Source organism: Lolium rigidum, chromosome 4, assembly GCF_022539505.1.
Source record: "Lolium rigidum isolate FL_2022 chromosome 4, APGP_CSIRO_Lrig_0.1, whole genome shotgun sequence".
NCBI lineage: Eukaryota > Viridiplantae > Streptophyta > Magnoliopsida > Poales > Poaceae > Lolium > Lolium rigidum.
In genome coordinates, this window is record NC_061511.1 from 186,386,822 (window position 1) to 186,404,326 (window position 17,505).

The 17,505-nt window shown below is 47.6% G+C and overlaps 1 protein-coding gene across 1 annotated transcript; it reads left to right on the plus strand.

Annotated features, from left to right (window-relative positions):
* Nucleotides 1-12,933: 12,933 nt before the first annotated feature.
* Nucleotides 12,934-16,803, plus strand: LOC124647253 (kinesin-like protein KIN-14J). The gene is made up of 11 exons (XM_047187220.1): nucleotides 12,934-13,028; nucleotides 13,127-13,198; nucleotides 13,297-13,626; nucleotides 13,870-14,149; nucleotides 14,225-14,386; nucleotides 14,564-14,779; nucleotides 14,880-14,917; nucleotides 15,143-15,306; nucleotides 15,381-15,494; nucleotides 15,588-15,629; nucleotides 15,759-16,803. Exons 2-11 carry the CDS (start codon nucleotides 13,147-13,149, stop codon nucleotides 16,581-16,583), a joined length of 2,223 nt encoding a protein of 740 aa, XP_047043176.1. The 5' UTR covers nucleotides 12,934-13,028; nucleotides 13,127-13,146; the 3' UTR covers nucleotides 16,584-16,803.
* Nucleotides 16,804-17,505: the final 702 nt, after the last annotated feature.

Consider the following 17,505-nt stretch of genomic DNA (forward strand, 5'->3'; position numbering starts at 1 on the left):
AGTTCAAACCTCATTTAATCATAGAAGGAGCTTCATATAAAAGTAAAAGAAGCATTGGATTAACATGGAGGCTCGAGCATGATAGATGAAAGCAACATTAGATCGACCCCCCCGCCCCCCTAAAATACTGATGATTGTATGTATTAGAAGTTTCAACATGAAGTCCACCTATATCACTTCCCATGTCTTCCCATGGTCAAAACACATCTAAATACACATGTAGCTTCACATAAAATATTGAACCCCATTGTTTTTTGGCACAAAATACTTTATTCTGAGATAGAAGGCATCCTTACATCGAACCGTGACAATTATCAAGAAGATATTTGGTTACCACGACTTTACATCTTTAGAAACTTATTAAATATTCTACGATATATTCCAGAACATGTTCAATAGTGGCAGTGCCACCATTTGGGTGAGCTAGGATAACACCCTTACTTATCATATCTTCTTCATTGATAAGGCCATCGAACCTCCAAAATTTGTACTTCGCCATTCCATGGTAGCATTGAGCGGTGAATGCCTAAATTGTTCCCTTGTATATTTTACCTTTACTAGTAATCCATACATTCTAACCAAAAGAAGGCGTAACTATTGAAGACCTATCACAATTTGGGATAGAGAAAGAACGGGTATGAGCTTTTCACTCAATCTTGTTACCCCCCATGTTCCAACATATCGATCACATCAAAGCACACAATATGGTAATATTCAACTCATTTCGTCTTTAATATGTAAGGGACCAAGCAAAAAATGAGGGATATATGGCACCTCTAGTACATTAAAGAAAGGTCAAGCACGAGTGATTGTGCGATGGTTCATAGATCTTGGAAAGATACTCATATTCAGATGTCTATGCTACTTTCACAACTTCTATAAGTGTTGAAAAACTCTCGGTGCAAGATGGGGTAGCTAAATCTCCTTTTGCTACATCTTCATTGCCATGTGACCCCAGCCTATCATCTCTATCGTCCGAGTTTTTTATGAAGAGCATTTAGTGGTTAACAAGCAATAATCTACCATGTACTAGTGGTACCATGAGGCACCGGTATTGCAAGACATTCTCATCCAAAATATAACCTATTGAAGATGCACCCTTTACCGAAATAGAGGAAAACTTCCCTCTATCTCATTGCCTCTATGTTTCCACATTCAAAACATTTTGTTGGGTGGTCCAGTGGCGTAGCATAGTGCAAGCTAGGGGCCGCCGCTCCCAATCTTTATATGAAGATTTGAAGGAATACTTTTTTTGGAACAACTTAGAAGAAGAAATCCCCCCCCACTCTCGTCCAGTATTTTCTTTGAAGCTCCACCATCAGGGCAGGGACCAATAGATCACACATGGGATACCAGATGTACCATTCAATCATGTCAAAACAATAAATATAACACATGAGATTTTGTGATGATTTGCAAATCTGAGGGTTATCATGGTTACACTAGTTTGGTAGATCACAAAACCTTATATGAACTCTTTCCTGCCTAGGTGGCAGTGACACCCTTGGGGTGGATGTAACTGTTCTACTTCTCCGTGTTTCTAAGTTGACACGAGAGTAAACCCTCCAATATTTGCCCCCCCCCCCCTCCACACACACACACACACTTTCCATGCAGAGCCCCGAGTGGTGAAATGTATTTTTCTACCCCCTCCCAAATTACTTTGTTGCGGAAATCTGTGACAAGTAATTTAGATCGGATGGAGTAAAAAAATTAGGTGGTACATATTATGCGCTACATGTTCATCTCCTACTCAACCAAATTCTGCGGCAAGTAATTTAGACCGAAGGGGGTAACAAATTTGGGTGGTACCTATTACACTAGTTGTTCATCGTCTACTCAACAAAAATTAATAAATCTTTAAGATCCATCGTCTATTGAGATATGGGCAAAATTGGAATGAACTAGTATCACCTCAATCGACACGTTCCCACATCAAGACTACATTAAAACAAGTAGATTTGTGTAAATAAATTCAAAACGTTGTCTTCAGTGTGGCCCAGACAATTTGCTAGTGAGAGATTAACACACTGAACCAAGGCTTGGGGGACTAGAGATCGTGTGGCAGTTTATAGATCTCCAGGAGCCACTCATGCTACTAGTTCTCTAATTTCTAAGGGAACTAATGGGAGCAAAGTCATGCATGCATCAGTGTAGTAGATATTCAGTGCGTGGATTACTATGGCAGAGAAATTTTGCATGCATCCTTTGAGTGATATAGCTGTCAACGATTGAATATTTTCTATCACAGATTGTCCAAAAAAAATTTGTAGGTGTTTTTTTTAAGGTAGTACCCATTGCGCTTGCATGTTTTATTTTCTCACTTCTGATAACTTGGAAGTTTTCTTCTTATAATAATCGTGCATGTGTAGCCAAGGGGCATGTAATTGAGGACGAATTAATCATGTTAGGCATGAATTAAAAAATCATACGTTTCGATGGATATTGATTTAATCTATCTTTCTTCTCTGCCTACTTGGCATAACTGTATATTTATAATGCAGGTTATTGTCCAAGAGGGATACGAGATCTTTTGGAGGCTCAAGGTGTACAAGTAACTATAGAGCAAGTCATAAGCCATTTGAAGGTATGATTTTGACTAGCTAGTTGATGTTTCTAGTTTCTATCTGTAACTAAGTTTTGTGCTGTATTTATATGATCATGCCATCATCATATTGACACTTACCTGATGTTCAAAAAAAATATGAAACTTACCTATCCAAACATACATTTTGATGTTTTCTACCTTTTGATGTCTTTCCACATATTGAAATTTCAGAAATACATTAGGGACTGCATAACTAAGCATCTATCAGCCAAGCTCAAGGCTAGCTCATCTCATTCTAATATTTCGAAGAACTATTCGACACCTGGAAGTTCGGGATTATATATGAGACCACATGGAACTACAAATATTTACCAAACAAGCCCACTAAGTAATGGTGCATCACCAGCTGGTTGTGACATTCTTGGAAAGGAGAGCTACAGAGCTAGTCATGCTGGACTTCTCTACAACAATGGCAATTTCCATGGCAATGCTAATGGTAATTGCAGTGGCTAATATGGCAATGGTTATAATTATCATAATTGTAATGGTAGTTTAAATGACAAATAATGCTAATGGTTGTCATAACGGTAATGGTCGTGCAGGTGTTTTTGTAAGTGGAAACATGGTCAGTGCATCACTGCCGTCGAACCTAGCACAACAAGTACATCAGACTATTCCTGAAGATAATGGTAATGGTAATGGTAATGGTAATGGTAATGGTAATGGTCATGATGGTATTCTTGCAGCAAATGGAAACATGGTTAGTGCATCACTACCATCCAACCTCGCACAACCAGTACAGAAGGCAATGTCCACCAATACTTTATCTCCAAGTAGCGTGATTAGTACCATGGAAATTCCAAACCCTATAGGACAACAGGCATTTCCACGGGTATCTCGACTCAGGTACGACAGCAGCACTGGTGGGATATCGATGTTGCCTTGGCCAGTGGATGATGGTGAAGAACTGCTGAGAAGCTACCTGGAGGATGACAACGAGCTCATGCAGACCATGGCATCAACACGTATGACCCGAGGAATGCATGGATATGGTACTGCTGGTCAGTACAGTGCATCGCAGCCTCAAGACCTCAATGAACTTTTGAACTTGGAGAGCAGTAATGGAAATGGAAGCGGCGTAGTGACTGACGGGATTGTGGACTGTGGTTTCAGTGAAATGGAGAAGTTTTTTTGACTAGCAGCAGGTACTGTTCTCAATCTTTGCATGCAGGCATATTATTGTTATATTTAATATTCCTTTTTACAATTTCACCATTTTATGATGTCACCTGATAGAAATTCAAATTTTGCAATACAATGATCAACACCTCATTCCATCGCAACTGCTTGACTTAATGCTCTTCAAAAATTGAAGTTTGTAAAATAGTGATGTAAGATCATTATTCAGTATTATATCTTTGTGTTCTTGCAGCTTACAAATGTAGTTCTTAATTTTATTTGGAAGTCCTAATTAACTTTTGTTGGAAGCATTTACTAACATGATGTATCTTATCCATAATTTGCTCAGAACCAGACTTGCAGCTCATGTCTTGTGTGAAGAGCATCAAACACTTTCCTGCCAAATAGCTGAATGAGCATAGCATATTTTCTCCATTTTATTGATCATATAAAGAAGTTTTACATGATAATCCTACATAATGTTTTTTTTTGTACAGGGAACACATTGATGCGACAATGGTAATGCTGCCAATGATGAATTAGCTAGGGACAGGATATGGCCCCCCTTGCATGAACGGGACGTCTATTTGATACTGCTGGATTCACTACCTTACATGAACACATTGTATTTGAATTGCGCTTGGACCAGTTAAATATGGGTGTGATATCTCTTTTCTGTCAGGCTGTGAAATCTGTTAGTTTTGCCTTTGATATGCGATTGGGACTTCAAAGCCTAGGTCCAAAAGGTGGCCAGGCCTAAACTAAAAACTGGCCAAAACTAGGTGATCCCTATTTGACGTCCTGTTTCGTGTGTAGGGCCCAGCTCAATTCATGGGTATTCAGATGAATACCCATTATTTTTGTGAAAATATTTCATGTATATAGCATATGTATGATGTGTCGAGGCTATGGAGGGAGCAGGCGGCTCCTACTTCCTCGTGGCTTTTCTCTTCGCGGTGTGTTCTTCTGGCTAGCTGCTGAACTTGCGCCGTGTTGGAGCGCTTGACCCGTTGGAGCGCCGCCGTGGTCATTGGGTGATGCCAGCGGGGAGCCGGTGCCGTCGCCTTACGCTGGCGCCTGGAGGCGGGAACCTTTCCGTTCCAGCGGCTGGTCCAGCGTTCGACCTCCTCCGCGGCGAGGATGACACTGTCTTTGGAGACGACTCCGATGCGGAGGTTCCTTTTGAATCAGCGCTTCAAGTCCTGGATTCGGAGCCAACGCCGGAGGGGTCTACGGTCGCTCGGAGAGGGAGGAGGTCCGACCAGGAACTTGTGCAAGATTTCTGGACGAAAATCGGTTTTCCTACGCCGGCCTCGAGGTTCTGGGAGGTCCACTCAGCTTCGCCGAGTTCAGGTATGTGTGATGTTGGTTCTGGTGTGTGCAGGGACGGTTCACCGGAGGCGGAGCAGAAGACTGGCCCTCTCTCGGCCATGGCGCCCCAGGCTCCACGCGCCGCCGGAGGGGAGGGGCCTGTGGCCGGGGCTGTGCGCTCGACCGGGGGCTTCTCCATGCGTCGCAGCCCGAGGACGGGGTCGTGGCGCGGCCCGTGCCCGCCTAGGCTTAGACGCCGTACGTCGATGCCGGTCCTAGGCGACTTTCTTCATCTGGCGGGCTGGCCGCCGGAGAGCACGAGCACGGGCACCATGGAGACGCTGCAATCGGAGCGGACGGAGGCTCACGCGGAATCACACGAGTGGTTAGACTACTTATAGTGGGAGTAACATAGCTAGTAACATCACACACAAAGATATTTTGGTATAATAAATGAAGAAAAAGAGTGAGGTGGTAACTAGCTATGTTACTCTCACTATGAGTAGTTTAACCACTATGAGAGTGAGAGTGAGGTGGTGACATACCATAACATCACACTTCTCAAAACAAGATGAGTCTATAATCTAATAAATATAACATGTATGATACCACATATAAGTAACTATCCACCATGGAGGTAGTAACATGCACTATGTTACTACTCTATGTTACTTCTCACTATGACTAGTCTTACAGGCTACGCTGCATGGGGGTGGGCCCCAACATCACGCAAGTTTTTCGTGGGCCGGGCTAGTGAATGTGTTTTGTTTCCTCCGGATCGATTCACGTTTCTGTGCATATTCCTCGCCCGTCGCAGCCGCCACGTAGCGCTCCTTGTCGCGCCCTCCACCGCCTTCGTCCTCCCCAGCCGCACCTCCGACCAGCGAGCCGGCTTCCGCGACGCATGCTGCCTCTCCCTCCGCCGCTACCTCTTCTTCAGCCTCAAGGTCTTCTTCGTCTTCCCCGGGTCCGTCGACGTCTGCTACGCGCTTTCATTGGCCTGGTGCGCCGGCGTGGCCAGCCTCGGTCCGTTTCGGCTGCGGGGCTCCCTCGAACCGCCATCCGCCGTTCGCCGAAGTCGTGGCGAGGCCTCCCTGCCCCATGGCTGGCGCTCGCCCGCCTCCGCGGGGTTCGCTTCCAGGGGCTGGAGCCGGGGCTACTCCCCCGCCTGGTGGCAGCAGGCCGCCGTTCACGCCGTCGAGTCCTCGACCCAGCTTCCCTGCCTCCGCTCCTAGGCAGCAGCAGCCTCAGTTCCGTCCGCAGACCTCGGCGTTCCGCTCGCAACCGCCTCCGCCGGGCTACGCTGCAGTTCAGGGCCCCGCGTTGGGTTATTTCCAGCAGCAGTGGCCTCCTCTACCACCGGTTGCTCAGTTTGCCATGCAATCTACCCCAGCGCAGCAGCTTCTTGGGGTGGCAGGTGCCGCACAACAGCTTCCTCTGGCCGATGGCGCCGTGCAGGCACATCACGTGGCGTTTGCTCCGGGCACAGCTCCTAAACCGAAGAAAAATAAGAAGAAACGTGTTGTACCGCCGATGGTGCCTCCAATGATACAGGGGCCGGGTTATGCCGCTGGGGTTGGGCAGCAGAAACGGGTCGATTTCGCTTCAGGGACTCCATTTGTGCAAGGTAATTCGTCAGTTGGACAAGGTCAGGTTCCGTTTGGACAGGGGCAGCAACAGCCGTATCAGTACGGGAATGTTCCGCTTGGTCAGTACCAGCCTCATGCTCACGGTTTGGGGTCATCGCAGATGCTTCAGCAGCAACCTCCAGTGGCACCTCTCGTGGTTCTTGCTCACGGTGCAGCTTTGGGAGCTTCGGAGGGGCAAGGGTCAGTTGTGGCTTCAATTGGGGATCAGGCTTTGCCAACAGCCAAACCGAAGAAGGCATGGTGTTGGAAGTGTGCGGACCACTCGCATATGACTATGGACTGCAAAATCCAGCACTATTGCTACATCTGTGATAAAATTGCTCACCCAAATGTCCGTTGTCCGGTTCTTAAGGCGCTGAGGCCTTCTGCTTATGTTGTCGGATCTGGGTTGTCAGAGACCTTTTTTATAGTTATTCTAGATTCAGTGGTCCGTGAGGAGTTAACACCAAACAACGCTCCTTGGCTAGGGTGTTAGTTTCGGGAGACGTGGTGACGGCTGATGTTGTGGCTAGACAGGTGGCCAGACGTTGTCCAGATTCTCCTAGGTGGAAGTGGGAGGCGGTGGCCTATAGTGAGAATGAGTTCTTAATAAGTGTGTCGTCCTTTGATGATCTAAACATGTTGGATGGTATACAGGTGGGAGTTCCAGACTCTACTTCGACTCTCAGTATCACCGCGTGGCAGTCCTCTGAGGTTCCTCACAAGGCTGAATTAGAGCAAGTTTGGCTCCATGTCGATGGTGTTCCCCACACTCTCGGACACTTCTTGGGTTTATGGGCTGTTGGCTCGCTCTTGGGCAAGACTTTGGATGTTGACCTTTTGAGCCTTCAGCGTCGTGGTGTTGTCTGTGTGCTTGTGGCTATGCTTAATTCTTCTGGACAAGATAGTTTCAGAGCCTGGATCTTATGCTCTTTCAGATGTGGTTGTGAAGCTTAAGTCTTTCGAGTTCCGTTTTCGTACGGAGCCGGCGGACTTTGTCCCTGACTCTGATTTTACTCCCTTTCTTTGGGAGAAGAGGAACGATGGCAATGATGATGGTGGCGCAGCGGGTGCTGAGGAGGAGGATGTTATGGACACCTCGGATGGCCGTGTTGGACCTCATGATACCAATACGCCTCAGCAACCCATTGGTTCCGGTGGAGCGCCATGTGGTGGAACTCGAATGGCTACCACGATCTTCGCGGTAACTCCCTTGAACAACAATCCACAAACTCCGGCTGCGGTAGAGATGGTTGCAAGGCTTCGAGCGGTGAGCCCGACTCTTGAGAGGCGCTCTCCACCCGAGCCAAGGGTCTCTCCGATGGAGCTCTCTGCGACCATGGTGGCCTCGCAACCATCTTCTTCGGCTTCAGGGCAGCAAAGAGGACACCCAAAACAGAAAATATTTATTAAATTTTTAAGCTTTCATGTTTTGAGTTGTTAAATCTTGCCTTAGTAAAAAAAATCCAAGGGAGTGCGCAACCAGTTCACCCGGATTCGAATCCCCATCTCGTGGTAATTTCGCAGGGAGGGGCGAACTTTAAACCGGGTTATCATCCTAGCGTCTATCCGCGGGGAGAGTCTCATCCTACCTAACAACTTATAGCCAAGGGAGAGATCATTCCCCCATTGGTCAACGTTTTAAAAAATAAAATATCAAATTTGAATACCCATTGTCGAAATCCTGCGCCCGCCGCAACTGGGCCAGCCCACCATGGTCGGCACGGGTGCCGCGAACTCATCGGAAGCAGGACAATGACCGGTATGACCTGGCCGAAGATGGGAACAACGTGGATGACTGCAATGTCACCGGTGGAGACGAGGAATACATGTGGGGTGAGGGTTGTTGTACGGTATGGGGTGCGGGGTGCTCGTCGGTGCCAGAGTGGTGGTGAGGGGAGGGAGGTCTAAGGCGATGGGTGTTGGTTCGAGCAGGTTATTGCAGTGAGGCGACACATGAGCAGCATCAGATGCGGGTGGTGGAAGAACTCTGGGGCAGTCAAGCCAAGGTGTGGCCTCGACTACCCTGAGAACGACCAGGAAGGCACCTCTCTTGGGCCAAGAGCGGCCCGGGAACGAGGGTCAACTGAGCCTGACAAGGCGTGTCAGGCTCGGCCTTAGGAAGAGGCAACGGGCATGCGTCCTTGCACACCATCATGGCATGGGCAGACAGCTGCATGCGCAGCAGATAGGAGTGACAACTCGTTGCCCAAGCTGTCACCCCGTCATCAAGTACGTCAGCGCACCTCATCTGGCCATCCATTGGCCACCGGCACCGCCCACTTGCCTAACGACCACGTAGCCTCGAACGATTATTGAGCCCGGAAACGCCCTTGGGCGGCGCCCGATCTAGCCGTTGTGGTCGATCCTTGAGGTATAAAAGGAGGCACCTCGTCGGCGTGGGAGAGGGTCGGATCAGAAGGATCTACCCTACGGTTTAAGAGAGAAGTGTGCCATTCGAGAGGAGAACAAACTTATTCGTGTTTTAGAGGAGAAGAGAGAAAGTAGCTCGATAGATACATTGAGAAGATCATTCGTGAGGAAGAGGAAGCCCGGGAGGCATCTTGTATCACCATCCACCCCAGATAATCCACCAAATCATGACGTAGGGTTGTTAGCCAAAGGGCGGCCCGAACTTGGGCAAGAAATGTTTGTGTGTGCTCTTTGCTCATCTTAGCAAATTCCTAAGATGACGTTGAGGCCAGAATGCATTTGTGCCCACTACCGAACAAAATGGAGGTGTGAACATCCTCGATGTTAGCGTAGACAAGGCATGACACCTTTCCTTTGTTCTTCGTACTAGAGGGTATTGGAATAGGGTCCTTGCAGTTCCTAGCTTCTCTCCTCCGATGTTCCGAGGATCTGGTCCAGGACTGGTTGTCCTTTGGATCCGGCTTGTGTGTGCTAGATAGGCAGGTGTAGGTATCTTCTTTTGACTGTTGGTGTACTACTTTGGCCAAGATGTATGTCGCCTTGTCAATTGCCGCCGGATCTTCGTACTCGTCCAAGAGGTGCTTTGCATGTGCCAGTTTTCCTTCGGTGTTATCATCACTTCCTGACCGTTTTGGTGTATATATATTGACGACTGTTTTTTAGACTTGGGTTGGGTGGTGTCAAAGACGAGGTGGCGAGGGGTGACATTGTCACTATGCCTCTTCTTCTTTTGCTCATGCACTTCCTTTTATTCCGCCATGAGCTTCTTCTAGAGTTCACTAGCTTTATTTTAAGCTAGCAGGGCATTTCGGTGTAGGTCCAAGGTTTCCTAAGAGGTTTTCTCAATCTTCTTGGATTTCGTGAGGAGTTCCTCACTCATGCCATCGAGCCTAGTTAACTCCCTTACATGATGTAGCGTGATGGGCGTGGCCAAGAGTTCTCCGTATCTGCCAGGATCACCGCGAAGTGGTGCAAGGGAACGTACGTTTCCGGGTGGTAACATGTCTTGCTGCAACGGAACTGGGTCTGTGGTGGCGGAGGGTTATTCCGCCTAGCTTCATCCATGACTTCGTCCTCCTGTCCCGCTTCTTGTTCCACTTCCGGATTGGGTGGCGGGTTGGTAGTTACTTCCCCGGCTAGCTCTGTCATGGTTGCGAAGACTTGTTGGGCAGCCGGAGGTTGGTCAACTGCTGCTAGCTCTTCATCGTACTCCTTTAAGGCTGCCTCGTATTTCGCCGAGTTCATCGGTGAAACATCATCGAGTTCGAGGTTAAAGGCGTCCAAGATGGATTCGTCGTTTTCATCCTCTACGACGGGCTCGTTGGATCTTGCGTTCCCCTCGAGGGCGGTTTCGGACGTAGATCCAACGTGGTAGATGAAGTAGCACCTTTGCTTCTCTAACGCATGGGAAGACCAGGCGGATCTGCATTGGTATTCTAACGTCATGTTCACCTGAGGGGTGGTTTGGGTGGGCCTTGAATTTTTTCGATCTATGGCGGATCCGGCCAAAGGCAGATCAAACCCAGATCGATCTTCTGCAAATGTGTCCTGCTCAACGGTGGTCTGTGCGGGGCTTGATCCGGCAAACCTAGAAGAGCGGCCAGTTTCGCCGATGAAGATGTGAATTCCACCGATGGGGATGACGGAACAGTGGATGGCGTTCTCCTTGGCTGGAACCCAGCACTCATCATTGGGGACGATGGGGATGTTGCCGGTGTAGAGGACGCTCCCGATGGCGACATTGCCGATGCCTGCGAAGGCCGATCCCGCCTGGATCTAGCCTCCCGATGCTGCTGGCCCCCGTAGGTGCCAACTATCGTTGTGTATTCAACGAGTCTCCGGTGAGGGGAGCCTCACGGAGGGGAGAGAAAGGGAGATCCATGGGGCGAGGAGTCACCGGGATGGGGTCACACGAGTTACCCAGCTTCAGACCTCGCAACGGCGGCGAGATCCTATGTGTTGCTATAATTCACTATAAAGCAACAAGTGTGCGACTACAATGAGATGTCTTGTTCTGCCGCAAGGGTTGTGACGATCCGGCTTATAAAGGCTTCGCATCTAGGGTTACAACTTATAAGGTAGAGATCCTGCCGGATACGACTAAGCCTAAACTACGCAGGATGCTCCTTGTCGTGCATGTCACGGATCCGACCAACCTTCATCATGGGCGGGATCCGGCAGCTTGCCTCCGGACCGGAACTTTCCTTCTTTGGTTTCCGGTTTCCGGCAAGTAGGCCGCCCGATCAGGCCATAGGCCTCACCACCATCTTTTGGACACCCGGGCTTACCGAAATTAAGGGCCTATCGTGTTACATCTAGCTAGCATATCCATGACATCGGCCTCTCATCAGCGGAAGGGTTCTCGTTTCTTGCTTAACGTTTTTCCATGTCTACTTTCAGATGGTGTGGCGGCGGCGACACCCCGATGTGGTAATAAGTTCCTCCCGACCCTATCCTCGCTCTGGTTGTGCACCTTGCGTTGTCTTAGCCCGCGTGAGATCGTGTGCCGGACAGATCTCCTGGGATCTGGTCCGTTTTCGTGCTCGTTGGTGTGGTTTCAGGTCATCCTCTTCCGATCTACGGTTGTCATCATTGGCAATGATTTCTGCTCTAGTGCGCTGGTCCTTTGGGGCCTTAACATGGCAACTTCGCGTATGTTCTACAACAAGGTTTGTCCAACTCCGGTGATGGAAGGGCAAGGGCAGCGGCGCGCCTCCAACTCGCGCCGGTATTTGTAGTCATCGCGAGGTGTTCCAGTGACCTATTTATAATTTTTGTTATTTGTGGAACTCTTTATCGGTGGAATTTGCACCCAAAAATCTAGGGAAAGGTAAATTCGAAACACGGTGAAGGCATGTGAACCCGGATGAAGAGCATGAATCCTAGCCGTCGATCGCCGCATCGCAAGGCTGACCCAAAACGTGAGGCGAAAACTGGAAAGAAAACCGCAATAAATCGGCAACGGTCGTCTCCTCCCAGCAACCAAAACGCCCCCAAACCAGTTCAAAAATCGAATCCGCCTCTCCTCGCATCTCACTTTCTCTTCCTTCTCTCTCCTTCCTCCGCCCGCTCGCCCGCCCGCCGCTCCGGTGACCCTCAATTCCCCGCCTCGAACCAAGTCTCCGCCCTCTCCAACGCCCGCCGCTCCCCCGAAACCCTCCACCCCCGTGCCGCCGGGCCCCAGATCTCGGCGATGGGAGCGGATCCGGCCACCTCATCCCCCTCGCCGCAGTCCCCGCCGCCGCCGGCGTCGCCACCACGGGAGCCGCCACGAGGTACGCAGCGCGCCGTTCTGGAGTTCCGTCGCGAGGGTTTTGGATTTGGTTGTCTCACGGCGAGTTTTTTTTTTTTTTGGCAGGCGAGGAGGAGCGCGCCGCCGTGGAGCCCGAGGACCACCGGAGCCCGAGTCGCCACGCGTTGCCCGCCGATTCGAGCCCTGCGCCGCCCCCGCCGTCCGCCGCGTCGCTGGCGCCGATGCCCCAGCAGCCCAAAGGTACGGGTCTCGGTCCTGTAGCGAGCAATTGAGCGGTAGGGTTTAGTCGGGATCCGTTTCACGGTGGGGAATTTGTCCGCAGTGTCGGGCGAGGACGCGGTGCCTGCCAGCGAGGAGGAACACGCGGCGGCTGAGGAGATCGTGGAGGAGGAACATGCGGCGGTTGCAGGCGAGGCTCTCCGCAGCTTCTTGGAGGTGCGAAATTCGGGATTCTTCCGCTCAGATCTCCTGAACTACTACTTAGTTCCTATTTGTCTCTGACAAGTTGTTTCTGTTTATCTCCATATTCTGCTACCTATTTGTGTTCTTTGCTAATGATTTCTAGTTTTCCTCTTCTTGCAGGAGTTCGGGGATCAAGCAGACGATTGCCCTATCCCGTCGCCGCGGCTGAAGGGGATCGCAACGCCTGACCGCCCTGCCGCCCTCCGGTTCCTAGGTACACATACAAGCTTGCACAGTAGGACGGATCCAAACCCTATTTGCATCGTTGCTTGCAGAATTCTTGATATTTGGTCTTGTTTGCTCTACTTGTAGGGGACAGGTACAACAACCTGATGGAGAAGTACAAGCAGCAGGTGGCTAAGTGTGCTGAGGAGTGTGTCCTAGGTACACATACAAGCTCGCACAGTAGGGTGGATCCAAACCCTATTTGCTTCGTTGCTCGCATAATTGTTGACATTTGGTCTTGTTTGCTCTACTTGTAGGGGACAGGTACAACAACCTGATGGAGAAGTACAAGCAGCAGGTGGCCAAGTGTGACGAGGAGTGTGCACCAAGGTTCGATGGCTTGAAGAAGAAGTACACGGCTGAGTGTGCGGTGCGGCGTCGTTTGTACAATGAGCTCATTGAGCTGAGGGGAAACATCAGGGTGTTCTGCCGGTGCCGGCCTCTAAGCGCCGATGAGATATCCCGTGGGTGCTCGTCAGTGGTTGAGGTCGATCCGTCCCAGGAGACTGACCTTCAGTATGCTCCCACAGAGAAAGAGAAGAAGAGCTTTAAGTTTGATCATGTTTTTGGACCGGCTGATGGTCAAGGTATATAATTACTGTTCCTGCTCTGTTTGATATACCCTAACTTCTGTTTCAGATTCATGGTTTTGTGATATGAATGGAGGCTAAAAGCATGCCCAAGGCAACAATTTGTACTAATAAACAATAATTCGATTGAATTAATCACATGTGCATTCCTTTCCTGAATACATATTAGATATGAATTTATTTCCTGGTAAATAAAATGTTGATCGGAATGCATTTTATTCTAATAATTGTTTCTTTCAGAGACTGTATTTGCTGAGAGCTTGCCAGTCGTGAGGTCAGTGATGGATGGTTTCAATGTTTGCATCTTTGCATACGGGCAAACCGGAACTGGGAAAACCTTCACTATGGAAGGTATTCCAGAGAATAGGGGTGTTAATTACAGGGCTCTCGAAGAACTGTTCAGGATCTCTGAGGAGAGAAGCTCATCTGTTGCATACACATTTTGCGTGAGTATACTGGAAGTCTATAATGAAAAAATCAGGGACCTTCTTGATGACAACTCTGAACAAACATCAAAAAGGTATATCTCCATTCCTTCTTGTTTATTCTGGCATTATAGTAAAGAATGGGGCATAATATCTTGTTGTATCTGAAGGTTGGACATAAAGCAAAGTGCTGATGGGGCACAAGAGGTGCCTGGTTTGGTTGAAGCTCCAATTTATACAATAGATGGTGTGTGGGAGAAACTGAAAGCTGGAGCTAGAAATAGATCTGTTGGATCAACCAGTGTAAATGAACTGAGCAGCCGCTCCCATAGGTAATTTCGGCACTTGTATCTCACTTGTTTTAATGAATTCAGCCCATATATCGGAATCAGCTGCCACATCTCAATATCCATGATTGACCATTAGCAACTAGAGTTAAGTTAGTATACTTGACATATTAATGGTATTATTTTCAGCATTTCATATATGAACTTCTATTCTACTTGCAGCTTGGTTAGAGTCACTGTTACGAGTGAGCATTTGGTGACTGGGGAAAAGAGCAGAAGCCACATGTGGTTGGTTGACCTTGCTGGAAGTGAGCGCTTGACTAAAACTGAAGTAGAAGGAGAGAGGCTGAAGGAGGCAAAGTTCATCAACAAATCACTCTCTGCACTGGGTGATGTTATTGCTGCCCTTGCCTCAAAAAATACCCACATCCCATATAGGTCAGTCTTACTCAGTATTCCCATGCTTTCAGTAACTATCTTGCTCAGCTACTTGAAGAAGCATAGCCTAATTCAATTTATTTTTTGCTATCAAATATAGGAATTCCAAGCTAACTCATCTGCTCCAAAGCTCATTAGGTAAGTGACATTCTAAAAGAGTTATGCAAGAAGTGCACTATATCTAAATGATTGATTATAAATCCTCAGCATTGGAATGTCAAAACACTAAGACATTCTAAAAGAGTTATGCAAGAAGTGCACTATATCTAAATGATTGATTATAAATCCTCAGCATTGGAATGTCAAAACACTAAGACGAAGAGATAAGAATGCTATGTTCACACCATGAATGAACTGTTGCAGGTGGAGATTGCAAGACACTTATGTTTGTGCAGATTAGTCCAAGCTCTACAGATTCGGGAGAAACTCTCTGCTCGCTTAATTTTGCTAGTAGGGTTCGAGCTATTGAACATGGACCTGCTCGTAAACAAGTGGATCCAGCTGAAAATTTCAAGCTCAAGCAGATGGTACGTTCATTTTTACCTTGCCTAATAATTATAAAATGCCTTTGCCATTATATTAACTGGTAATTTAATTCCAGACTGAAAAACTCTGTCATGAGGAAAAGGAAAATGCTAAGCTGAACGAAAGCTTGCAACTGATGCAGCTCAAATATGCTTCTCGCGAAAATGTCTTCAGAACACTTCAGGATAAGGTATGTTGTGTCAACTATCATTTCTGCCTGACGGGCTAAAAAATAGTTTCATACATGGAACTGAGTTCTGACATAATCAATGCTGTGCAACAGATAAGGGAGACTGAGCAAGCATGCAGAACTCATCAGCAGCGGGTAAGTAAGAGAACTCATCATGCAGAACTCATCACTTCCTACGTCCCATAACATAAGTATATGCATGACTCTTTTCTACTGTGTGCATTTTTCTCTTCTACTGTTTTTATGAACATTTCTTGTGTACAGGTTAGAGAGCTGGAGAATGAATTAGCTAATGAGAAGAAGGCTGCGAGGGATACGGGTAGATCCACATCCACGAGGCCATCATTTGCTCCCGTGAGGCAGCAGAGACCACCACTTGCTCCTATGAGGCAGAGACAAGCAAGCAACAACATACAGCCACTGCCAGGCCCTTCCAGACTGAGGCTTGCTGGTAAGGGAACTTCAGTTCAGAACAAAGAGAACATCCCTGTGATAAACAAAGCAGTTGTAGGCAAGGCTGCTGGTAAAGCACGGCGTGTATCTTTAGTTCCTACGATGCGACAGATCCCTCTCCAGCCTAAGAGGCGATCCTCGATTGCGATCCTACCAAGCGAGAGAGAGAGGATCTCTGTATTTCCTGACAAGAGGCCAATGTCTCGACTGTCCCATATCCAAATGCCAACAAGAGCACGGGCTACTTATAATTCAATTCAACAAGCAGCAGCAGAACCGGCGGTTGATGCAACTCCTGATGTCAGAGGAAAGTTCAAAGGATTCGAGTTTGGCAGCAGCAGTAAGTTCTCAAGCCCTCCAATGTGGAAGTCAAGGAACAATATTGCAGGTTCTGGAAATGCGAGCAAGCTATGCTACAGTATCCAGAAAAGAGTAGCTCTTGGTTCATCACCTGCTCAACCACGAACTTCCTTGATGTCTGGTGCTATTGGTTCATCACCTGCTCAACCACGAACTTCCTTGATGTCTGGTGCTGGCAGCATCTTCGATCCAGCAGTGCGTGAACAAATAATGGCAGGGAGACTCGGGAATGCGCAGCGGGTGTTCAACTCCAAGAGGAGAATGTCTGTCCTCTAAGCGCTTGTTTTGGAACTGAAGATGGGTAAATGTTTGGAATGTTCAAATTGCTGCGGAACCGGGACATTGCTTGGAGAAGGCCAGTGGCTGGGAGTTTGTGTTGATAGGAGAACTTGTGTTAGGGTGATGATAAATGCTCTACTTTTAGGGCTGTGTATAATTATACCCTGATGGGTTTGTTGGATTAGCTATTGGCATCTGTCTGGATGCTTTCATTTCATCCTAGAAGCTGCTTGCTTATGCTACTTTTATAAGAAAACCAGAGTACACCACTCAATTATTCTACTAACCTGAATCTACATCTGAATAGTATTCAGTTGCATGTTCGGTTTACATGCTTTGTGTCTGTGTTGACTGAAGTAATTTGTTTTTGTTGGATTAGCTATTGGCATCCGTCTGGATGCTTTCATTTCATCCTATAAGCCGCTTGCTTATGCTCTTTTATAAGAAACCAGAGTAGCATAGCATCACTTAATTATTCTAACCTGGATCTACATCTGAATAGTATTCAGCTGCATGTTCAGTTTACATGCTTTGATAATATCTGTGTAGCATAACTCAATTATTCTGACCTGGATCTACATCTGAATGGTATATTCAGTTGAATGTTTGGTTTACATGCTTTGATAGTCTGTGTTCACTGAAGTAATTTGTATTCAGTTGAATGTTTGGTTTACATGCTTTGATAGTCTGTGTCCATTGAAGTAATTTGTTTTGTAAATTCGTAGGGCCTGCTTAGAAGAGGGGGTACTCCATCTTTCTTTTTTTCAGTTCAAATTAGACCCAGATACCAAAAATTCACATAATGAGGTAGGAGAGTTCAACTAGTTCGTTTCCCCAGAGTGTCTTTGTTAATTGTATGCCAGTGAAATCGCCAGATGTCATGAGACTCAGCAGAGTGAGAAGCAACAGAGAAAGAACG

Coding starts and splice junctions, on each gene's coding strand:
- LOC124647253 (XM_047187220.1), top strand. CDS start 13,147: ATGGAGAAGTACAAGCAGCAGGTGGCTAAGTGTGCTGAGGAGTGTGTC. Junction 15,495..15,587: donor TCAGAACACTTCAGGATAAG/GTATGTTGTGTC, acceptor GCTGTGCAACAG/ATAAGGGAGACTGAGCAAGC. Junction 15,630..15,758: donor GCAGAACTCATCAGCAGCGG/GTAAGTAAGAGA, acceptor TCTTGTGTACAG/GTTAGAGAGCTGGAGAATGA.